The 25,889-nt window shown below is 34.7% G+C and overlaps 1 protein-coding gene and 2 long non-coding RNA genes across 4 annotated transcripts; 1 reads left to right on the forward strand and 2 right to left on the reverse strand.

Annotated features, from left to right (window-relative positions):
* Positions 1 to 3,652: 3,652 nt before the first annotated feature.
* Positions 3,653 to 18,456, reverse strand: LOC122532905. Of its 2 annotated transcripts, none has more exons than XR_006307603.1 (3): positions 18,444 to 18,456; positions 9,146 to 9,155; positions 3,653 to 3,924 (listed from the first exon to the last, which is right to left on the reverse strand). It is a non-coding gene; the product is annotated as an uncharacterized LOC122532905 (long non-coding RNA). The 2 variants fall into 2 exon arrangements; XR_006307602.1 differs by lacking the exons at positions 9,146 to 9,155; positions 18,444 to 18,456 and adding exons at positions 7,702 to 7,707; positions 11,188 to 11,198.
* Positions 3,813 to 9,739, forward strand: LOC122532904. Its single transcript, XR_006307601.1, has 3 exons — positions 3,813 to 3,926; positions 6,279 to 6,280; positions 9,728 to 9,739. It is a non-coding gene; the product is annotated as an uncharacterized LOC122532904 (long non-coding RNA).
* Positions 18,457 to 20,472: 2,016 nt separating the features above from the next.
* Positions 20,473 to 25,377, reverse strand: LOC122532903. The gene is made up of 2 exons (XM_043662089.1): positions 25,065 to 25,377; positions 20,473 to 20,723 (listed from the first exon to the last, which is right to left on the reverse strand). The coding sequence occupies exons 1-2, from the start codon at positions 25,186 to 25,188 to the stop codon at positions 20,473 to 20,475; spliced, it is 375 nt and encodes a 124-aa protein (XP_043518024.1). The 5' UTR covers positions 25,189 to 25,377.
* Between the last annotated feature and the right edge of the window lie 512 nt (positions 25,378 to 25,889).

Raw genomic sequence — 25,889 nt, forward strand, 5'->3', positions numbered from 1 at the left:
CGACCACGTTTTTCAGTCCCTCGCCTTGACATGAGCGAGACTATCAGACCTGTCGCGTCTCAATTTCTCCTTCCCTCCCCCCTTTTACAATAAACTTGCTAAAAAAAGCTGAATCTTCAATCCCAAGTCGTTGCAACAATATTTTACATAGCCGTTTACCACTCTCACAGAGATCAAATTTTACATCTAATTTCGTTACGTAAGTACGCGGCTATATTGAATTGAATTGACTATACTATGAAATGAAATAACTATATCAAAATGAAACTATAACATTCAGGTATCTAGATATCAAATTCAATCAACTGAAATCGCTTTCGACAAATATCTTGCCAATTCAGTTAACTGCTCAAACGCTCGAATAATCCCTACTGTGTGGGTGTGAACTTTGTTGATAAGTTTCAAATGCCGATGTAATCCGACGACGGAGCCGAAAGATCAAGAGATGCTCTCTCTCTCTCTCTCTCTCTCTCTCTCTCTTTTAATAAAGAGACCACACCGGTCGCGACGCTGCACGTTGCAATTGGCAGACGGAAAACGCCAGCAGGGCGGGCAAAATCGCGAAACGAAGCGTAAAGACGAAAATCAGCGACCGACGTCCAACTAGCGAAGTAGTCTCGGCCTCCAATTAACGAACTTTTGCCGAGAGAGGCATCAGCGGACGAGAGGTATCGATCGAAAGTGGTATCGGCCGCAAAACGCGTGACACGTCGTACGACGGCAGCGGCATCCGGATTCCATTTCGCGGGGCAGGGACGATCGCTCTCTGCTCTTGCAGAGGTCCGCTTGTTTCATCCATTTGTCTGCCCTTTTAAAAATAGGCGTTCATTCAAGGATCCCGGCCAGACGCTGGCCAGACATTCGACGCATTGTGTACAGAGACGGGCATTTTGCCGGGTACATTCTCGCCTCGCGCGCGCGCCCGCCGATCTGCACGAACGTGAGTACACAAACGTCTTTGGAAAGGAGAAACAGACGTGGCAAAGAAAACACGCGACGACGTCGCGATGTTGGACCAACGCGCGTCCGAATTAGAGACAATAGTGGTTCGTTTTTTTATATACTTTAATATATATAATATATAATATATAATTTAATTACATATATATATATATATATATACTATATATAAATGTTATATATACTGGGTTGCATGGCAAAAAGTAATTGCGTTTCTTTTTTTTTTCTAATAAACGATGAACGTAGAAGATGTATATCCGTAAGATGTTGGACCAACGCGCGTTCGAATTAGAGACAATAATGGTTCGTTTTTATATATATATACATATAATTTAATTATATATATATACTATATATAAATATTATATATACTGGGTTGCATGGCAAAAAGTAATTGCGTTTCTTTTTTTTTCTAATAAACGATGAACGTAGAAGATGTATATCCGTAAGATGTTGGACCAACGCGCGTTCGAATTAGAGACAATAATGGTTCGTTTTTATATATATATACATATAATTTAATTATATATATATACTATATATAAATATTATATATACTGGGTTGCATGGCAAAAAGTAATTGCGTTTCTTTTTTTTTCTAATAAACGATGAACGTAGAAGATGTATATCCGTAAGATGTTGGACCAACGCGCGTTCGAATTAGAGACAATAATGGTTCGTTTTTATATATATATACATATAATTTAATTATATATATATACTATATATAAATATTATATATACTGGGTTGCATGGCAAAAAGTAATTGCGTTTCTTTTTTTTTCTAATAAACGATGAACGTAAGATGTATATCTTAACTGCGCTGGCAATCGATTGCGGACCATAACGAGTGACCAAATCGTACACAATAATTCGTCGCTTCCTTTTCGAAGTCGTCGGTACGATACTCACTGTATGGAAATTATTGAGAAGTAATAAATTTATTATTTGTTTTGCCTATTTCGTTTTACTTAAACATATGCTTAAAACTGAGAAAATACCACGATTTTGGGACAAACAGTTCTCGACGTGCACGTCATTCCAAGAGGTTAAAACGTAACTGACTTTACATTAAACTGACGCAAATTCATTATGTAATTTGATTGTTCAAGCTCGTATCAGAGGAAAATGCACGATCTTCAATAGTTTGTTTGGCACGTTGATTTTAAATTGTACTACCTTCGAAAACGAAAAAAAAACAAAAAAATCGAAAAAAACGCTGGGGCAAATTCATGAAAAATCATTCGACGAAGAAACCTTCAAATTACGGCTGATGAGAGTATGAAATCGTACTTGAAACTGTTTCTCGTCGAAAAGGACGAGCGAAGGGTAATCGAATAAAATGGTCAAGGTATCAAAGTTTCTGTTTCTCGTGAAAAATTCGCTCTTCATTTGAAAAGGGAAGCTCATTTTATTATTTGACAAATCTAGCGTACTAATCGCACGACTCGAACGTATGAATCTGTTTCACACAGAAAGAAAACTCGCTCGCGTTATTTCCGTTCTGCCCGCCGAAACGAAAAATGGTAGAGAGCAGAGTTGATCATAATTACGCGATATCCGGCCTGTACCTCGATTCCCCGAACGGCCATCGCAATTGGAGCGATGTTAACTAATTTAGCTAGCGTTACATTTTCCACATTCCCTCGGCGATCGTTTGGCTGTGGCAACGTGCTCGTGACAGTGGCTGATAGCTCGGCCCCCAGAGCGCATCCAAGAATTCGATTGCACCTTCGGATGATCCGCACGTCCCACCAGAATCGCGTAACACATCTATCGACTATCTGTTCAACGACGGGGTGGTGCGTACCATGTCCTCTAACGAACAGGGTCCGAATTACCACCCGACACGTGCTTCGAGTTTCGGAGCGAGCAGAAACGTCTTTCTCCCGTGCAGAAAGCGTAGAGTTAAAGCACGCACGTAGAGTCGTGTTGAATTTTTTCCAAGGGACGCGAGGAGCTTTCACGCGTTTGCGACATTGGCACGTGACGAGCTGATGAAACAATTTTCCTACGAAAAACCCTCCGTGCCAACGCGTATTTAACCCATCGCGCTGTCAACTGGTTCCGCGGACCGTAACGAGTGACCGAACCGTACGCAATAATTCGTCGGTTTCTTTTTCTATCGACTGGTTAGAAATTGTTGAGAAGTTTAATAAATTTATTATTTATTTTGCCTGGGTTATACTTAAATATACTTAAAAAAACTGAGGAAATACTTGCAATTTTGGGACAAAAAATTCTCGACGTGCGTGGCACGTCATTCCAGCGCAAGAAGTTAAGGATGAATGATGATGCTTTTCTCTCGCGCTACCGTGGGTTACATTTAAATATATTTAAAACTGAGAAAATGTTGCAATTTGGGACAAAAAAATTCTCGACGTGCGTGGCACGTTCATTCCAGTGCAAGAGGTTATCGTCGTCGACGAAACTACGTCGCGTAGTGTTTCACGCGTCAAACGAGCCGATGAAAGGGACGCAGAAGGAAGTGAGGTCAGCTCGCGGAGATCCACAGATCCGAGGGGTCTCATATTATATTATACGAATTTAAAATTTTAATAAAAATGTTAAAATTCTTTTATGGGACGATAAGACCCCATAGAATTTTATATTAATTTAATTTTATAATTAATATAAAATTTAATTTAATATGTAGTCGGGGGAATTATTAAATTTAATAAATTTTAGTTGATAAAAACTTTAATCTAAGAAAATATTTCGAGTTTTAATTTATAATTATTACATTAAATTACCTTAGGGATAACAGCGTTATACTTTTTCGTAGATCTTATAGAAAAAAGTGATTGCGACCTCGATGTTGAATCAAGAATTAAATTTTAAATGTAGAGATTTAATAATTAAGTCTGCTCGACTTTTTAAAATCTTATATGATTTGAGTTCAAATCGACGTGAGTCAGATTCGTTTCTATCTATAAAAATATTTAAATTATTTGTACGAAAGGACTGTCCGAGTCCGAGGAGTCTTCCTAATCGGGCGATTGCGGAAGATAGCGGTGGAAGGGTGAACCATGGAAGGCCAACCGCTCCGTGATAAAGTGTTTCGAAACGATTTCGACTTTGTCCGTAGTACGTACTAATCGGAAGGGAGATGGACACACGTTGGATTTCCTCGCACGTACTAGAGATATGCTTATGTCACCCTCTTTTCTCGCAATGGCAGCCATCGCGGCAACGTGCACGCACCGAGAGAGGTTATTTTTGTTTAGTCTGCCTCTTCCCTTCTAAACGGCTGCTACCGCGTGCGACTCATAGGTGCCCACCACCAGCCGAGTTGAATTATTTGACCCGCCATTGAATTGTCTCGTTTAACTATATTTTAGCAGGAAGCTTGCGCAATTGTTGTTGCTCCACGCTCGCCAGGCGATTCTTTTTTAATCTTTTACCATACAACACGACGTAGCATTTGGTCGCGTCGAATGATCGAGGGAGGAAATTCAGAAACAGAATTTCAGAAAATTGGCTGTTGCATCTGACGTTTAGATCGTTTAGATTCCTTTTTCAGAAATTTCTGCACATCTCTGTCTTTAGATTAAAATACTTTCCATCTTAAGATTAAAATATCTTCTAAATTAATAATTTTTCAAAGTGCGTGTGTCGATACTTTTTTTTTTTTTTATAGAGAATGTATCAAGTTGTATCGATTGATGTAGTGTATAATTTAAAAAAGCGAAGACCACCTCGAAATATGCGGAACTTCTCCGCTTATAAGAAAATTTTACATTATGGACCCCTATATACTAAATAATATCATGTACATAAAACTCTTATACGTCCAGAGATAATAACAGAGATATTTAAGATGGACAAAAATATAGATTACACAGAATTATTGTACACGCGTTTCGATGTAGATTCTCTACACCGTGGCAAGATACTCCATATTCAAGGAGTTGACGATCGACGACGATCAAAGAAAGAGCAGTCGATTCCTCGGATCAACACGTGGATGTTCGAAGCGATTCGAAGAATTCTGCTCGCGAACGCGAGAAAATCGATGCTTCGGGGTGCATGAAACGCAAAAGCCAGGGGTGAACTCGCGTCGAGATGGCGTTTGATTACCAACGTGTCGTTCTTTTCACGGTAGCCAGGGGAATGCACGGGGTTCGAGCGCGATGTGGTCGATAACAAAGAGCTCGGCGAGTAATCGTGATTATGGGGACGAATGACAGCCACGAGCATTACGGACGATTTAGAAGTGCGTCATCCGGGTGCATTGATTCAATTCGGCAGCTGATGTCATGATTAACGAGATTTTCGTTGGATCGTTCGAGGAAATCCTCAAATATGTATTTCCACTTAATTGAACCGGGTTATATACTACACTGCTCACAAAAATTAGGGGCAAAATTAACTTGTACAAAATGAATATGAAGCGATAAAAAAAAAGAAGCATTTGACTTTTTCTTTTTAATTTTAAACAAGAGCATCGGACAAGCAAACGACAAGTCAAAGATTTTAATAAAATTTTAATAAAAAAGAAACAATCAAACGTCTAAAAATCTAATTTTTGCGAGCAGTGTATGTATACTATTACTATACTTATTATATACAAAAAATCGAACGTGAAATATACGTTCAAAAGCAAAGTGCTAAACTTTCAGCTTCGTACGTGTACTTTCAAATTCGTGTCGAATTTGACTAATAGAAAAATCCTAATAAAAGAAGAATATTTCATATAACATGCTTCGCGTTAATTTATTTATAGAAAATCGAGGTGTTGAAGTACTTTCGTGTTGAGCAACTCTCTCACCGAGGATGGAAAATGGCCAAGAGAGTATCGGACACACGACAGCCGCGAACGACTGCTGGTCGATGCCCCAGTACTGTGCACTTGGTACCATTTTCCTACCCTACCCAACGCACCCTCTCTTTGTCCCTTTCCTACCCTTTTTCGCTGCGCTCGCCTGGCAGAGGAATAAAGAGGGGACAGGGAGAAACGGATTAAATCAAAGGGAGGAGGGTCTGACGCGGCAATGGTGTCAGCGCGTCGTGGATATACGGGGTGTTTTCAACTGTACGCGCAAACTTGTCCGGTTAATGGGACGCGTGGAAACGACGCGTGCCTGGTTAATTAAGGGGTTTGCAAACTAATTCGCCATTTCACAAATATTTTTAACTCCCTCGTTCCTGAAACAACTACGGGCTATCTTCGACACCTCCTCACGCGAAATTTCAATCGTCTGCAATTTAAATATTTACGCTCGCTCCTGTCCGTTTCGTTGTCAAGGCTTTATCCTTGATAGGGTATCAAATTGACAGACCAACTAATGAAAAGCTAAATAGGTAATAAATAAAAGTCGTTCCCCTGGTTTTTTTTTTTTTTTTTTTTTTTTTGATATTCACAGATCCTTCGATGTTTCTTTCAGAATTTCTTGGCATTTTGTTTTTTTTTTTTAAAAAAAAAGAACGAGTCGAAGGAAGACGTTTCTCCAAGTTTCTTTCGGAATTTTGTTTCTAAAGAACGACGAGTCGAGGTTGAAGTTGAGGAACAGTAAGATCCGAGATTTTCCGAGATCCTTTTGGGACTTTTTGGCACTTGCCTCAGTCAAAAGCTGAGCTTGAACGAATCTAACAGATTGGGATTTTTCGAGATATTTTTGGTGTTTCTTGCGGCATTGGCACTGTTTTCCAAAGAGTGACAAGTTCAAACGAAGCAAAGCAAGAGTTAAACTGATACTTGTAAAGAACATCGATGCCTGATAAGAATATTGTATAGACTTCTCGAAATTGACTTGGGAACTCGTTTTATTTTTAGAGGAGCACGAGTCAAGGAACGAGCGTTTGTATTTTGGAGCTGCCGGTTTCAACTGCGGATACTTATGGGAATTCGTGCTCTCGTGCACATGTAAATGCGTAAAACGTAAGCTAAACAGACTTTGGTTTCACCGAGCAAACATTCTGAGTTGTTTGGCAAATTTTTAGCAAATCTTCAAACTCGCCATAAACGCACAGCTATCCGCGGTTTGGTGACAGACATCGAATTCTTTGGTAATTCTTTCAAGATAATACAGAATATTTCTAATTATGACATTCTTTATCAACTAATATAAAAAAAAAATAGATTATTTAAGCATACTTCTATAAATTATAAAATAATATCACTATTTAATTATTTAATAACAATGAGCGTTGGTGATTTCGGAAATATCTTTATACTCCTTGAATTAGAACAGTTTTCACTAACGATATCAAATGTATTTATACTACTCAAGAATAGTATATAAATTATTATTGCTACATTTATAGTATATAGATCTCATTATATATACAAGTTACCTACAAAGCAACATCGCTGTTAAAAACTATTGCAATAAAGAGACATTTCCGAGATATTTTCGACAAATCCTTCGAAGCCAACTGCCAAGATTCCATTTGGTCACGCCGGAACAATGAATTGATATTTCGGTAACACGGGTTTGTTAAGCTTCCTGTGGCCAGGGTCAAAGAACCTATCGTCGTTAATCATCCTTCTAACGTTCAGAGCTCGGAAATCAAAAGCTCGTCTAACTTCGTCGACGATTGTCAATTCTCTTGTCTTTTTTTTTTTTTTTTCATAGAAAAGAACCTTCGTCTTTCCTCTCACGATGTATGTACGTACACGTGTATTTCTTTCGCGCACGTGTAATAAGAAATAAGCAACTATTTAGCGAGTTCTGTTCTACGTACATACTATTAATAGATTCGTGTACGTTTCAGATAAAACAAACACTCGAACAGAACCTACATCTTGTTCGTTGGTTAATTCTGTCGCACGCTTTCACCTTTTTTCCTTTTTTAAGCACCATGTTCATTTGATCATCGTTCGTTCCTTTCTTTTTGTTTAATTCGATTCAAATCGACGCAATGGTGGAAAATTCACGTAACTATAACAATTTGTTAGAATAGAAATGACTCACTGACGCGAATATTTTTATTAATAGTAAATAAATGGAACTTGTATTCGATCACGTGTGACGTGAGTATCACTTGTCGAATTTCAGATAAATGTGGAAAATATAATAATACAATAATAGTGTCATAGTGCTAAATTTCTTTTATCTATCGTACATTACGTTTCGCCGGAAATTTAATCGACTCGAATCCCTTTTAAACCTCGATGATATTTTTCCATTATGAAAAATCGAGTCGAGAAAGAAAGGAGGAAAGAAATGAGAAGAAAACTGATAAAAAGTAGGAAGAAGATGGAGAACAAGGAAGAAAGAGAAGCGAGGAGAATCTAAGAACTTATCTTAGATCTTGGACTCATCATCTCGAAACTACAGTTTCATTGAAATCTCTGAATGATGTTGTTTTATTCGACTTGAAGACAAAAAATGATTCGCACCATCTCGTGATAAGCAAAACCCTCGATTCACGTTATGTCAGAGCATTAAACGATAAGCATATGTTAGTATTAATTGGTATTGTTGTTGGGAACGAGAACCTTTTAATTCAATTACTTAATTCTGCATAGAATCGAATTTTCAAGCAGTAGATTTTTGAGCGTGCAAAATTAAATGTCCGAAATTTTGGCAACCTAAGGTGAACTGATACAATCATTTATTATTTAGATTATTATTGTTTGTTCGTGGGACAATTTGACTTTACCTTATATACTTCATATATTATTTATAGTATTATCTGCGGTTACTTAAATTTTCAATGGCATCCATTTCAATTATTTCATTAAAGTTATTCTATTTTATTCCAACATCAAAATATTAAGATAATAATATATTTTATAATCCTCCAATCAACGAATACTAATGTATTGTATTTCAAAGAATAGAAACGTCAATTACCAATGACTATCGTGGTACTCTGTTCTGCTCTATAAGATTCTATATACAAGACTCGAGTGTTATACTCCAATAAATATCACAAAAATCTCTAAAACTTCTTAAACATTTGGTTTCAATATTCCTTACAATTTCACGACCTTTTGCATACTCCACGCTTTCTACAAACGAAGTATTTTAAAAAAGGAAAGGCATCTAAAGCGACTGTACATATGTACATATGTAACGAACAAGCAAGGAACACTGCTATGTTCATTCAAGTAAGTGAATAAAATAATAAAATAATACTAAAGTAATAATAAAATAAAAATAAATTGAAGTAGATGAATCTGACTTTAGAGAAAGATCTTTCAGTATTTAACAATCTGAAATATAAACCATTACACCTTCAGTTTTCTTTATAATATCGTAGATAAATATTTCTGCTGCTACTTATATTTTTACGCTACTCGGTATCAGTGGCACGATTCAAGCTACTCCGATTCGCAATTTTTTTATTGAAGAAGAGCAGAGTCGCAGAATTTTCCAACGAACCACGATGCTCATACGGCACTGTGAATCGTTGCGTACGTGTGTGCATCGAGCGTACGTACATACGAATGCACTCATGTACATGTGGAGGCACATACACGTGACTGAGAGTCAGCCAGTGACTCACCTCTCGCGTTAGCAACGCGAACGCTTGCGCGCTGTCGCGAGTCTGACATTTCTTTCGTTGTTTTTTCTTTTCTTTTTTTTTTTTCTTTTTTTCGGAAAGATCGACGGTGAATTTCTCATTGACATGAGAACGATATCATCGCGGAAACGTAAATCACACGATTGAATTTTCCATTTCATTTGAACTGAAACGAAGTGAATTGAAGTTTAACCTTGGTTATGAAAAACGAAAAAGAGAAAAAAATGATTCTCAAATAGTCGATTGAACAGAGTTGCGCGTCACATAATTTTCGCGATCTTTGTTACGTAAGAATTTACCAACTCACGGAGCGACTTTTGCATTACGTAATTACCAAGTTATAGTTTTACGCCTGAATGAAATTGAAATTTCTGAATAATATGTCGATCCATGGTAATTTCCAAACGGTATCAATCACGCTGTTTACGATTAAATAACCCGTCGTGAAACAAAAATAAGAAACGAAGGAATATATTGCGTGTCGCGAAGCGTTTTGATTAATCGCTCGTTGTTTGGACATATTTCAAAGCTCGAATTCCGCGAAATTCAAATGATCAGTAATTAATAATACAGGCCTCGTTAGTCTCTGGCCAAATTTTCATTCAAGTCAATTCGTTTCAATGAAGTTTCAATTCGAATTTCTAATTAAAAACGCACGCAACTCCGATTTCTAGACATTGCAACGTGTATTTCAGCCTATCTATATTAAAAAATAAATTAAATTAAACCCTATTCTCGTGAAATTCAAATGGTCAGTAATTAATAATACAGGCCTCGTTAGTCTCTGGCCAAATTTTCATTCAAGTCATTTCGTTTCAATGAATTTCAATTCGAATTTCTAACGCACGCAACTCCGATTTCTAGATATTGCAATGTGTATTTCAGCGTATCTCTATTAAATACAATATTAAATAAATATTATATATTATATTAAATATAATATTAAATAAATATTATATTAAATAAATATTAATCTCTATTAAATATAATACATTATATTGAACACTATTCTCGGTCAGTTACAGACACTTAATTTGATTTAATAAGCTTCAAGAGTTTAAGCATCATAAGATCGGGAGAAAACAGAGAGAAAAAAAAAAACGAAACACGCGAGTGATTTCCAGATTCGTGCAACTGCAGTTTCTAGGTGTTTTCAACGAGCAGAAAAATTTTAAATAAATGAAATTAAATTAAATACTGCCCTCGGTCAATTACACGGGTGCCTAATTCCAGTTAATAAACTCCGAGAGTCACGGTTTTAAGTATCATCAAACGAGCATAAAAGCATCGTTGGCCGAATAATTCATATCGTTCGATGAATAATTCATAGCGGTGTTCACGAAAACACTGTTCGCGGAACGAAGGAGAAAAGAAAGGGGAATTGTAATAACACGAGGACGTGGCAAAAGAGGCATCCGCAAGTCGAAAATGCAACGATTAGTCCGAGTGAATGGGACTTTCACCGTGTCGACACCATCGATCTCGCGACAATTTTCGCGGCTTTGACGATTGGCCAAATTTTTCTAAACGCAAGTTCCCGACTTTGAACGAGAAAACGACCATTTTCCCCGCGATTTTCATTCGTCGTTTCGACAGTTCATCGCGCGGGGGTCACTTCGATAAATCGTTCTCGAGAGGCTAATTTTGGAAAATTGAACGACCGAGAATGAATACTTTTTTTGTTTCATCGTTTGCGAATGAGTTCTCGCGAACGCGGCAATTTTTGCTACCTCGTTACGTAAACAGTGATACGTTACAAATTACGATAACGAGCGGTTTGGTAATTGAAGCGTTAGATTCGCGCGGAAAGATGTGTCCAGCGTGCAACGAAATCGAACAATTTGGAGCTAAAGCTACGGTGAAAAAGAAAGTTGGAGTTGAGGGCGAAGCGATCTCTTGATCTGAGAAATACAAATACTGGTTGCATAAAATGAAAATTTGGACGCTAAATATAGAAACTGTTATAGTTTTGTGAAAAGAAATCCTACGATAATAAACTTGGGCTTACTCCCACGTGAAAACAAGTTCGAATAGAATGAACGACGCATTTTAAAAACAGAGGCTTCAAGCTTTGAAATTTACGTTATAAATTAAATTTATTTAAAAAAAACTAGATATTAATGAATACGACAAACGTTTAATTTGTAAATATATATATTTTTTTTTACTTTACAAAAAGTAGTATATGTGTACTTGTATCATTTACTTTCGAATTAATTGAAATTATTAAGATAAATTAATTAACCGTGATACAAAAGGTACAAAATAAATTTTACTTATTTATTTCTTGAAAAAAAATTATTTTCATTACTTTAAACTGTTAATAATATTATTAATTTTTAATTATTACTAAAATATATTTCCCAAGTTCGTTATTGTGTGATTTCTTGTTGCAAAATTACAAATAAAAATATTAATGTACGTTGTAAATTTTGAATTATTGAGTTTTCAGAACGCAATTGTCGTCGATTTTCACAAATGGACGAATATCGATTGGAAAATTTGTTATTTTCTACCAAAAATTTGAAAATGCGATTTCTAGATTTCTGCGAATTCAAATTTTTTTTGCCAGTGTACGATAGGATCTTTAATCTGAAATTCAAAAATATGGAGATAAAATCTGTTGAAAACTCAAAGACGCGATATAACATTTTCATTTTATTTTTAGTCTGTTTTTCTCGATTGTTTGCGTTCTGTTTTTGAAACCGTAAACGAGAATTGCAAAGTGACCGCTTGTGGAAGGAAAAGAAAAATTTTCATGTTTCATCGCGTGCAAGGTTGAGTCTGTTTTACGATCGTTTTACGATTCGCGAGAAAGACGATTTTCACGGATCGTACGATACGATTTCGATGAATCGAGCGATCAGACGCAAATTGTTTTTGCAAGTGAACCGTTCTCTTGCTTCTTTGATCATTAGACTGTCTCGATTTTACGAAACAGTACAAGTTTTGTCGACCGAAAATTCAAAGCTAACCCTTGTATTTCCCTTCTAATTCAAATTATGCATTATAACACAATAATTATTCAGTAATATTATTTTATCAGAGTCCGCCAGGTTTTATCAAGAAATTAGAAAGATTTTAAAGTAAGATGTATAATACTGGATGTGTGAATAAATAAATGAATAAATCTAGTTTACTACAATTCACTGAAAATCACATGACATTATAGTAACGTCACCAATTGTTATAGTGTTGATAAAATTATTCTTTCAGAAAGTTTAATGACATCATATCGTATAATAATTTAACAATCAGACTGCAGATTCTTATGCATTTATAAAATATTTAAAAATATAAAACTGAATAGAATCAAATAGCATAAAATACAGTAAAATATCCAAATACTATAATGTAACATAATGTATAATATAAAATAATATAAAATAAAATAATATAATATAATATAATATAATATAAAATAATATAATATAATATAATAAAAAAAAATATAATATAATATAATATAAAATAATATAATATAATATTTTATTGTTTGAAGTCATGCTCATGAAAGTGTAAACTAAAAACTTCATTTTCTTAGCCTCTTTCTTTTTTTTATCGCTCTTTCTATAATTAGGCAACTAGAAGTTTAGTAAAAAGAAACAGATGGTTCCCAAAGAAACATCGGTTTACATTCAACATCCTTCCCGCGGCGCTATAAATCAGCTTTCGCCGATCTGTTATCGATCGATATAAACTTCTTATCTCTCGCGCTCGGTGGTAAAGTGAACGAGAAATCGGGAAGCATAAATGACACGAAACAAACACTCGAACGGTAGCAAACACCTACCGTTTCTCTTGCCTAAATTTATCACCAAAATTTATCGATCGAACGAACTTTTTATCAAATTTAATCGATGCACTTATTCTCGATTAATCCATTTCAGATAAGATTGTTCGTATCGGTGTACACGTATCTCGTCTATCGGACGAAAGGATCGTCGTACGTGAGAAGCAAAAATGTTTAAAACAACGTCACAGATGTACATACGAAAACAACGAAGTAAACATAAATTACGAACGTTCGAAACTTGAAGAGGTCGACGCAATTTTCGAGAAAAAAGGTATAGTCTAGTTGTAAGTGTTTAATTGCTTATGCATGTAAACACACGATTAACGTTCAATTCTCGAGAAATAAATGATTCACTTTTGTAAGTTCATTCAATAAGAAATGTCATGAGTAATGAGAAACTTTAAAGTAAATTTAAGAAATCGAAAAAGTTATGCAACTCTTTAAACTATCGACTATTTTTCAAAATATTTTTAATATAAAATATTAATATAAATTATTAATATTTTATATTATATTTATATTTATATTTAAAATGTTGGTGCGTAATATAATTCGTATCGTTAAACAAAATTGGCGCCTAATAACAGTTTGGAATTTTTACTTATTGGATCTTTCTTAATAAACATCATTTCAAAATAACTTCTTTCCATGGAATTTTTACTATGTATTGCTTTTATTATTATATACTGATACTATATAATAATGTATTTTAAATAAAAGTAATAAATTTTAAAATTTTTTAAATTCCACAAATTGTTCTAGAATACAAAAAAATAGCGAAATATCGTTACTTTCTATGAAATTGATCGAACCGTCAGAGGTTTAAAAAATCATCCTTTTCTCAAATTAACTAATCGCCGAAAGTACTGCTATCTCGAACATTTATCTCAAAATGCCCCTTACTTGCCACGTCATCGAATCATCGAGATCGTTTCTTAATTTATCAAACTCGTCCGCCCAAGCCTCACCCGACGTCGAATCGTCTAATCTGAACTGATGTCAGGCTGATTTTCACCGAGATTTCCGCGCGCGTGCAACCCGGTTTGCGCGTGGTCATCCACCACACGCCAAAGATAGAGTCTGACATCATACGCGGGGCATCACTCGGGTCGAACGAGCGATAAACATACATACTTGCACGCGGAAGGTTTACGCTGTCTGTTAGAACTGTCTCTATCTTGACATCTTCCAATGGATCTTTCGCGGGTAATCGAAAATTGGGTCTTGAGAGCGGAGAATCGTGGAAAAGAGGGAATTGGAAAAGTAGAAGCTCTTATTTTTAGAAAGTACAAGCGCAGGTACAAACTCCAAGAGTACTCCGGAGGAATTTTAAGTTATTTTTGATAGTTAAACTTCCATTTTTTTTTTTTAACGATTTTAAGCTTCAGATAGTTAAAGATAATTGATAGACAATTTATGTTTTTGCTGGATTTGTTTCTTTTCGTTTGATCGACAAAGATTTTGAATTAGTCTTTTGTGCTCGGTTATTAAAATTTTGGATGTTTAATTTTACTTTTATTTCCGTTACTCCGACATTGAAATTATTAATTTTTTGAATTTTAATTTTGACGTTTCATAGTAGAATTACTAAATACTAAATACTAAATTACTAAATATTGAATTACCAAATACTAAATACTAAAAATTAAAATTATTAAAAGTCCAGAAAATTTTGTTACCAAACAACAAGTAAATATCACGTAGCATAAGACAGAAAGTAAAATTAAACGTTCAGAATTTCGATCTAAATTACTTAATTTTGGAAATTTATTACCAAGTAAGCATTAAAGGAGAGCCAGAATTGCAACTGAACATTAGGCACTGAGACATTGATCACTGCAAGAATTTAGGATCACGTTGCTTTAAACATCTAACACAAGTCCAGCAATAAATATAAAATTGACACAAAATAGATATAAAAATAATACTACGATCAAATAGAATTTTATACTCACTTAGTAATCTCAATTTTACTTACGATCGACCAAGTATAAAAATCCCCAGATTAGGTAATCTAATCCTCATAACCTCCAATATCCAACGATTACCGATTAACAACTAACGTCGATCACGATGGAAAAGATCGAGTCTCGCGAATCTTGTTCTCGAAATCTTATCGAATCGAAAGTAAAAGCCGGGCAGCGGTAAATTTAGAAACATGGTATCTACGCGCCGCGATTTCCTCTCATTATTTGTCGCATGCTCGAGCATGCTTATAGTAGCTCGTAACACTTGCCGCTGCCAACACCGATAACGCCGCTGAATACACACAGGCTCGTTCGCGTGTAAACACGCGTGCTATCATGCCTGACGTCACCCCGGTGTACAACGTACAGATAACAAAAAAAAAAAGAATGGATCCGATGGGTATTTACCTCCCTTCGCGACAAGCTGCGTCGAATTCTTTTTCGCGTAGATCATCGAACGGGACCGGCCGGATGAATTATTCATGCGCCCCACTAAATCGTTGCAAACGTTGACAAACACACCGACGACAACAACGACGATCCTAAGTGCAGTCGACCGATTACGAAGACACGTCCCACGCAACTTCCTCATTCACTTTCAAACCAATTGCCTTTATTGAGCGAGCCAGGATCAACCGCGCCAAGGTTGATCGTTTCGTTTCTGGGGAAAGTCGACTGAACGCTGATCCCCCGATTAGTATATGGCGCGGTGGGCTATCTCGTAACGAATAGTGCTTTTTTTTTTTCTTTTTTAATTTCTCGTTAGAGCGACGAATGAAGATGCAGGAAAATAGGCTCGTGTAAAATTTGAGATACGAATGAATTGAACTTTTAATACGATTATTGAGAGTGTAAAATATGTGTTCTACAACGAAACAGATGATTCTGTTGCACATTGAAAATCGCAACGCAATGATACTATTGAAGTATTAACGTAATTAGAGTGTAAAATTTCTGTATTAAAGAAAGAGCCAAGTGATAATATTTACTACGCAAGTACTTCGATTTTTGAGAATTTTACAAAGCTCTAGAACTCAAATAGAAGATATAACGATGAAAAGCCTTAATCAATTCACATCGTAAAACTTAACGATGTGAATTGATTGGAAACAAGAAAAAATCAAACTGGCCTTTGATCGGTCAAAGTGCAAGGAATAAGAATAGAAATAGATCATTCACGTGTTTTACGAAATCGATCGATCTTTGACAGTTGCAAATCTATAAAATGTCTGTAGAAAAAATGATTACGAGTTACTCGTTTTTGGCCACTCCAATAATTCTGATATTAAAATTCGCTCGAATGAACGAAAGGGAAGACGACACTGAAGAAGAAAGAAAGCTCCAAAAAAAAAACCTCTAACTTGCAACTGTAGGAAAATTTCCATGGAAGATTACGAGTTGGTAACTTTCTCTGATGATTTCGACCAAAACAAAAAAAAAAAATTCACTGGATCGACGAAAAGGGGAAGAGGAAACGCTGACGAAGAACGAATCGTCGAGCGACGCGATCGTTTCGTTCCTTGCGACTGTTTCTCGTTCCGTTTCCCCCTTCGACCGAGGAACACCACCGGGTCTTCGAACAGCCGAGTCATCGGCGCTTGTCGAAGGAATCGACAAGCGGAATGCCGCGAGCGCGAACTAGCCCGATAGAAAGTGGTTTCCGAAGTGGCGTCGCGTCGCAAAACTTGACTCACCGATTCCGCGTGTCGTGGCTCGGCTCTCGCTTGCCCAACGCGGCCTACCGCGGTATTTATATTTATGCCGTTGACCAGCCGGCTCGGTATACTATTTCCGCGGTAATTACCTATTCGTGCCGCGTCCGAGTTTCATTACGCGTTACAGCCTGATCGACAATTTGCGAACAGAGCCGCGCAGTTGGGCCGATTGGGGGATCCAGGCGACACAAAAATATCAACTTTCTGATATTTCTCAGATATACTTCGATATTTTGATATCTTTTTGTAATATTATATGTATTTATTATATATATATGTATATATATATATATATATATATATATATATATATAATAAATAACATACATATATATAATGATACATATAATATTTTAAATTATATAAGACATATAAATATTAATTAATGACAATAATATTTAAAATATTATATGTACATTATAATATTTTATAATATTATATGTATATTGTAATATTTTGTAATATTAGAATATTATATATATATTAGAATATTTTGTAATATTATATGTATATTATAATATTTTATAACATTACATGTGTATTATAATATTTTATAACACTATATTATGATTCTTTCAATATATTTTGATAATTTTGATATGTTTCTAATACATACTGATTCCCAAATGCCCACCAATCTCGAAAATGAAAAAAAAAACTCAATAAAAAATGATAATAATTTTAGTTAAAACGGATAGATAAAAAGTTAGACATTTCAAAAATCTCGACTATCATCAAATAATTTCGTTCTTCTTCGTCGAAATGTCCTGACAACCGAAATTCATAAAACATGATAAAACATGAGAAATCATTGGAAATTATGGTACATAATATATTTTTAGAAGATACTGAACGGAATGAAGAAAATTGAAAAATTTTTTTTTACCTTTGACAAGCAATATCTTTTTAAGCTTCCACAATCTAACAAGTAGGAATTTTTTCAGAGAATCTTATTCTATATAATAAACGCCGAACGATGCACGCGCGACGCGTTCTTAGCCACGCAAATACTTCCGCCACTCTTCTTTCGTTTTTGGAATTTCGCCGTTCCCTCATATATTTTATAAATAATTCTGTCCTGCAAGATAATTCCATTTGCTTTGCAGTTTGATCACGAAATTCGTGCAATTTTCGTTCCTCCTTTTCTAAATAAATTTGTCGGAGAAAAGGAGAAATACATTTCGTTCTGGAGAGTGCAAATTTTTCATTTGCGACGTGATTCTGTTTGTTATATATAATATTAATCGCACCGAAATGCCAGATTCTCGTCTGTGCGATGCATGGGAAATTTCGTTCAATAAATCGAACGTTTCTCCGATTCTGTAATTATTTTCAATCAGTTTTGATCATTTGTGACGATTATTGTTTGATGTTGATGCGCTTCCATTCGACCAACTTCACAATTAAATGCGTGTCGTAATCTATATCGCGATGATGAACCAGCTGACGCGTCATTGTTTATTCGAGAGTTCTTTTTTTTTAATTGAAAATTACATTGCGATTTCACAATCATTCGTCACGTGTCGCAACCGAATTATTTGTTTTTTCTTCTCGGGAATGGAACAGATCACGAAAAGCAACAATTTTTGACCATGAAATTAGATGGAAGCTATGCTAAAAAGTATTTTTAAAAAATGCTTTAAATATTAAAACATTATAAATATTTAAACTATAAGTATTTTATAATTAACGGGCATTATTTGCGAAAAGATGACAGATATTAACAAATAAATATATTTAAAACGAGTAAAAATTTTAAATAAGTAAAATTTTGACCAAATTGTATAGATTTCAAATTGCAGGAATTTTTTGACCAAACCTTGTTAAAAATTGTAGGATTTTCAAGTTGAAATTAAATGTAAAAATTACTTCATACTTTTCTTTAAATTAAACAAATTTATTTTAAATTAAAGCCAAAAAAGCATTTTATTGTTAATAAAATTATTGAATAAAATTCTAATTTATTGAAATAAAAAAACTGAAGCTTCTAACGTTACAATTAGATATAAATATCTTTATTTCTAAATATATAGTTTATAGTTTTTAAACGCAAAAAACCTACGTTTAAAAACTGCACAAATTTTCTGACCAGATCTTGTATATCGTTATATTTGTATATTTATCTAACCTATGCCAATGTATATCACTTGACTGCGTTTTATTGTCTATTTTTCGAATCAAATACTTGATATATTTGAACTCGGATTTAAGAGCTTTGAAGAATTCAAAAATTTGAACCCAGAATAAAATTACAATTGATTGACTGTGAGAGATCATGAATTATCAAATGAACCCTAATGATTCGAACACTATTGATTATATTCCCTTTCCTTGCGCTTTCAGTCCTACAAATTTAACTCTGAAGCGACTTTGATGTTTAGATAAGGTCCGATCCGTAAGACTCATTCGGTTCTTTGAATACTATCGGCGAAATGATAATCCTTGAGCGATTGCGATACACAAGGTAAGCTGTAAATGTCATACAGGATGAAAAAAAAAAAAAAAAAGAAACACCATCGGTCGATTATGAATCACTGAGCTGAATTTCGCACGAGTCATGCTCGCAATTAACCTGACACTCTGTCCGTGAAAGATTGCGCGAGGGTGTGTATCCTTGTCACGAACAATGAGTTCATTTTTATCAACGAACATTGCAAAATGCTGTGTAACATATGATTTCCTTTTTAATTGAAAAAAAAAATATATATATATATATGTTATCAAAACGTCCACGAGAAAGAATCACTAACAATTTAAATAAATAAAACCCTAATAAAATAGAAGTAGAAATAAAAATGAAAAGAGAGCTTATATTCGAATTATCTTAATTTTAAATACTTAAATAAAAGAATAATTTTAATTTTAAATAAATAATTTTCAATTATTTAAATAAATTACATACGATTACTCGATAAAAAGAAGCAGAGAGAAGAGCTGCATTAAACAAACACCGAAGTGAAAGTCCTCTCGATCGATCAGATACTACGTTTAATCTCAATTTAAACAAATCTTAACTCCCAGGCAACCGATTTCAGGTCATTTTAACGTAAACTAAATAACATTCGAAAACGCGTGACAAAGATTCATTTATAGAAAATAAATAATACATTTATGTATTATATGATAATAGATACATTTATAGAAAAGTTATTATATATAGGAGTTAAGCTAGGTTACAAAGTATATGTAGGATGTTTATTTAAGGAAAGACGCAAAATTTTATAGAATAAGCAAAATGTAGCATTTGTACGTAATAAACAATCACTGATCCGCAAAATGACATGTACATTCTCCTTCGTGTCTCGCGAAATTTGAATAAAATCACTGGATATTTTATCTCAACCCTCGATTAAAAAAAAAAAAAAAAAAAAAAAAAGAAAATTACATTTACATCATCAGTGCACAAATTTCGTATCACACAAGAATACAATTTTATTCTTAACGAAGTGAAATAAAATTTCGTTTCACGGAAATATATATCTACAAAAGCGAGCTTATTTGAAACACCGGGCAATTTTTAAATTCGAAGAGACAGAATTAACCATTCTCTCTTATGAATTTAAATTACAGAGAGAATGAACGAGACACCGAAGGAGGAGAGAAGAAACAGATAGGTGTGGATGGACTCACCGAGCGAGGCGAATTTGAATCTCTTCGGCGGCGTGGCAGTAGTGCAGGCGCGCGTCAAGGCTGGCATGATGCTCTCCCTCTTCAACAACGTGTTCGGACGCGATAAGCTGGATGATCCTTCCAGTTCTGGGACGGCGGCACGTTTGACAGCTCTCTCCTCGGTGCTGCTCACCTCTATGGCTAACGAACGCATCCTTCGTGAGCGCGTTGTAATCTCGTGACGCGTGTGCAACCGTGTGGTGTGTGGCGAATCGTCGTGTGTCATTAGCGGATTGCAAAATTTCCCCGATATTTTACCGCCGGTAAACGAGAACTAAATCGTTTCGAATCGCGGCTTTTCGCCACGGCTGCTTTTTCTCCACTTCGCGAGGGAATTTTAATTGAACGGCTAGATTCGTTTGCGACACTTCTGTGCATAATTCTACGCTGCGTGACAAATGAATCATGTTTTTTTTTTTTTTTTTTGACGTTCTCGAAAATTGAATTGGAATTTCATTGGAATTTAACAAATTAAGGACAGGATGCAGCCTTGGTGCAAAGAGCGAAAGAATGGAAATTATGTAAAAATGTTATTTACTTGCGTGTGAAGATTGTAAAAATCGACTTACTGTTATTTTTTATTAATGTAACGTAAAATATACGGAAGTGGTGAATGAAACAAGTGTTCTTAGCACTTATTGTTTTTATAATAAACCCATTTCTCCTTATCTTAGACTTGGAATAATGCTACTGTTGGAAGATCAGTGCAATTTGCTATAACGGACTTGCAGATTTTTATGCGTTATAATTGGTATTGGATCATTGACAACCGTAACCACTATTTCTGAAATTTTTAATTTAACTTTAATATTACCCAATTTTGTTATCTCTCATTACATGCAAATGCAAAATGAAATTAAGTACCTTAAATTTTTGTAATCTAGTATAAATTACAATGACAGTAGTTGAATCATCCATGACTCAGCGATACTGCTTGAACGTCAAAAATTTTTACGAACATAACTAAGGAAATAAAGATTTGTTTTAATTACCCTAGTTCGAATATTACGCGCATTTTTCTGTATTTCAATTCCCCATAAACGCATAAACACCTGAAATTTTATGATATTATTATGAATCATTGCCTTCTAAAAATCTTACAGAGGACTTAAAGAGCGTCATTTCACAGAAAGTTTGATGATTCAATTTCCAATTTCAAATGACTTCGCACGAATGCGAATGACGTCCCTGAATGTGAATAAATATCCTCAATCCAAGTAGTTCTAATATTATAATATTATAAATTTCATGGTCCCAATATTCAAAAATAAACTCTGACAACATAAATTAAATGAAACGAATTGTAAATTAAATGCAAACGTTCTTAATAGATTAATCCACGGGCGTGAATTAAACTTAGAATAAAATAAGAACGTAAATTTCGTATAAGATCGTAAATTTCAACATAATATAAATTCATTTAATATAAATTTATATTATTATTATTCAATATTATTATTTCATTTAATATAAATTATCACAGACATTGGTAACCCAACGATATACCGATTAATTGCCAAATTAATTTCCAAGCTCACTCAGAATCTATCAATTTCGAATCTAACTATATCCTCGTGCAAGTTTTCGCTAAAATTCACTGGTGAATCGATTACTTATGGCAACATTACCCACGTCTGCCACCAGAGGGCCATTGTTCGCCGAAGCTCGTGCTCCATCATCGATTCTTTCGTAAATATAACTTTCTTCAGTCATAATCAGACTCGTTCGAATCGATACCTCGAAGTATTTCCAGACTGTTCAGCCAAGTTTGATCCGAACATGGAATTTCCACCAATCGAACCGCTTGATTACTCTACACTATTAATAAATTTATCAACAGGTTGACGAGGAAGTGACTCTCACTCGCTCGTTCACCATTTTCATTCCAGCGGCGAAACGCTGACGCTTGCGCTGCGAAATGCACCGCAGAAAGAAAGAATTTGTTGATTCAAGGGTCTCCGTGTCAAAGCAGGCTCGGCCGAACGTTCTGCTTATTTGACGAGGACACGGGTCGATCGTCGTATGCAACGAAAACGAAAGCGTCGCGGCGTATTTTCGGCAAGGGAACGACCTCGAGATGAAATTTACTCGATGCTGAATCGTCATTGAATGCAGATGTTGCAGCAAAGGAGTGACACAAAACACAAGAGAGAAGCGAGAAAGAGATTTTAAATAGAATTAAAGAGTACTGCCATTTGGAAATTCTTCTTTTTCTTTTTCTTCATTTTTCTGAAGTTCGAAGTAGCGTCGCAGAGACTTTATGTTTTGTCTCTGACAGAGATTGGTAATTTAACAACGTCAAATCAAATTGAAAATTTCTCAAATCTTCATTAAATCGAATTGAAGATTATTTAAATGCCTTTTTTTAATCTTTCAAAATTGAATTCGACAAAATGGCAAAGTTACAAATGCTTTCAAAGAAGCGACACGATACATGTAATGTATGTTAATGTTACTGTATGTATTTATATATTGATTTATATATTATTTATTATTATTATATTATTATATTTATATAATATATTGTTATTTATTATTATTATATTATTATATTTATATAATATATTGTTATTTATTATTATTATATTATTATTTTTATATATTATATATTATATAGTATTTATATATTCATTTTCGACATACTTGTATTTTTCTAAATTTAAAAAATATATCAAGCTCAAACGAGATATGAAAAAATTCTTATTAATATGCGTGACTCTTTGATCAAGTTGTCAAACATCCCTCGAGACATTATAAGTTCTTCTCGTTCCCTAAACTGAGCGTGAAATTGAAATATAAAAACTCGAAATTATGTTTCCCCAATTTTTTTAATAATACATGGTTCAGGAAGGTCTTTTTTGAAATTTTATACACAAAACTGTGCAAAAATCGCAACAACATTCTTTTTATTGCCCGGCGAAGAAATGTTCTCTCGCTTCTCTTCTGTGGATGATTGCCATTTTGACAAAGTATAGACATTCTTTCTGCTTAACTTTAATTGTTTTCTTTGCTACCTTCATCGCGATATGTAGGGTCATCAGTTTCGTTTGTCATCGTCGAGATATTTGCGTAATTTGAAATTTCTACTCAGGTATCGTGACACGATACTTTTAGTCACGTCGGATGAAATGTCAATCGATTATTCATCGCGTCATCACTCTGAATATCAGTGATATGATCTAAAGAACGTTCGTGCACGATTTCGATAACACGTTCTATTTTCTAAACGCGAGCCACCGTTTTGTTTTCGAAACGTCGAAACTGCTGACGACGTATGTCATCAGCGTGCAGCGTCACCCGCTGCAGACGAACAACGAACGTTTCATTTCCTTCTTCGGGAATGTATTTTGAAATAATAACGAGGAAAACGAAATGTGAGACAATCTAATAAAATATATATCTGATGACAGTAGCGATAAACCGTATCGAATTTGTGAATTCAAATATTTTAATACGATCTAACAAAGACTCACGAATCATTCATTTTTCATGTAAAAATTTAGAATACCAAGATAATTGTATGTTTGTCTCTATTCGTGCGCTCTAATATTAAAATAAATTGTAAAAAGAAGCATTTTTTTAAAAATAAAGTTTAATAACTAAATAATTTCAACGTTGTTAAAAAGTTTTTTAATAATATATTTGCAAGTTTTTTTGCATAATTTATTTCAATATTAGAGCACGGAAATGGGGACTAATTTTCTAACAAGAAAGCAGAAACTAATTCTTCACGAAAAGTTAACTATTCTGACTAAAAATTATCTATCGTAAAAAACTTAACTATCCTGAATTACAGAGTTTAATCCATTACAGAGTTTAATCCATTAAATTAAGTTAAGGATTTATCATACTTATCTATATTACTTATATAAGGATATCTTCTGAATTCTATTTTTTAATATTGGGACTATAGAAGTAAAATTATGAGAACTCGTCTTTATGTCTTTCACTCGGGTTCTATAACCTTCGATAATAAAACTTCTAGTTCTCGGTTTTTATCTTTTTTGAAAAGAATATTGATCGTGGCTATCAAAATTAAAATTCCACGAGTTTTTCAACTGAAAGTTAACATTTTCAGATCAATGTTAATCAATATTACGAATTTATTACATTCGATTAATTATTACACTATTACTACTATGTTCATTAACTTTAAGCTTTAAACTGATTACCAGTAACATGAATTACTATTGAATTTCATAATTAATTGCGATGAATTACCATCACGCGCATACCTTACTCAAAACCTCTCTAAAAACCTCTCACACAATTCCAAGCCAGTACAAACCGGTACAAACTATCCGTCACGAATTTCATTTCCACGTGTTAACGAAAGTCTCACCCTCTGGTCGAACTGGAACGGTAAAATCGTCAACGATTCTTGCAACACGACTGGAGAGTGTTCGCGATTTGAACGACACACACACACACACACCACGGCCCACGTGTGGGCCACCAGAGTATTTACTTGCATGGACTTACTCATCGACGACGGCCTCTTGACAGCAGACTTCCCGGCGAGTAACAGCCCCGACGATGCTTTACCACGATGGTTGACCGGCGACTGTGCCGCTCCACGGCCTGCCAGGGATATCTTTGCGCTCATCCTCGCGCAGGCTACCGTTTCCTGCGATCCTGACTCACGTACAGGGAAGTAGAGCTCGGAGGTCGTCTTGCTGTCATGCCACCTCGTTTAAATCACTTCGAGACCTTCTTCTCGTCGCTGTTGTTGTTGCTCTGGTCTGACAATTGGATACGCTTGCCCTCGGCTCTCCTCAGCTCTCCTCAAAGCCGCTTGAGGATCTGCAAATCACCAATACGGTGAGACTGTTAACAACGTTTATTTTTGATAGTAATATCAACTGTCAATATTTTGATTGCTGTCGTAAAAATGTTATTCTCACGCGAATTTATGTTTTCATTTTGTTCGTCAGAAACGTTGAGAAAAGTATAAGCTTATTGTATAGTGGAGATTGGTTTTCTCTATTCGAAATCATATTTTAAATATTTTACACACTTTTGTTAATCAGAGAGATTTACGCAGAGGTGGCATTCAGATTTTATCTGTATGTTTTATCTCTGTTACTCATCTTTATTTAGAATTAGTTGCTGTGTTTCTTTCTATTTTTATCCCGACTGTTTCAACGTTGTCAGAGAGATTCATTCAAGTATATCATTTTTCAATTTTCTCTGTGCAAAGAAAATTTATAGGATATAATATTATTGGATGTATTCATAACTAGATGTTCGTATATCTGTCGTCTAGACATACAAAAAAAAAAAAAAAAAAAAAAAAAATTTTAAAAA

Source organism: Frieseomelitta varia, unplaced genomic scaffold (genome assembly GCF_011392965.1).
Source record: "Frieseomelitta varia isolate USP_RPSP 00005682 unplaced genomic scaffold, Fvar_1.2 scaffold_482, whole genome shotgun sequence".
NCBI classification, from domain to species: Eukaryota; Metazoa; Arthropoda; class Insecta; order Hymenoptera; family Apidae; genus Frieseomelitta; species Frieseomelitta varia.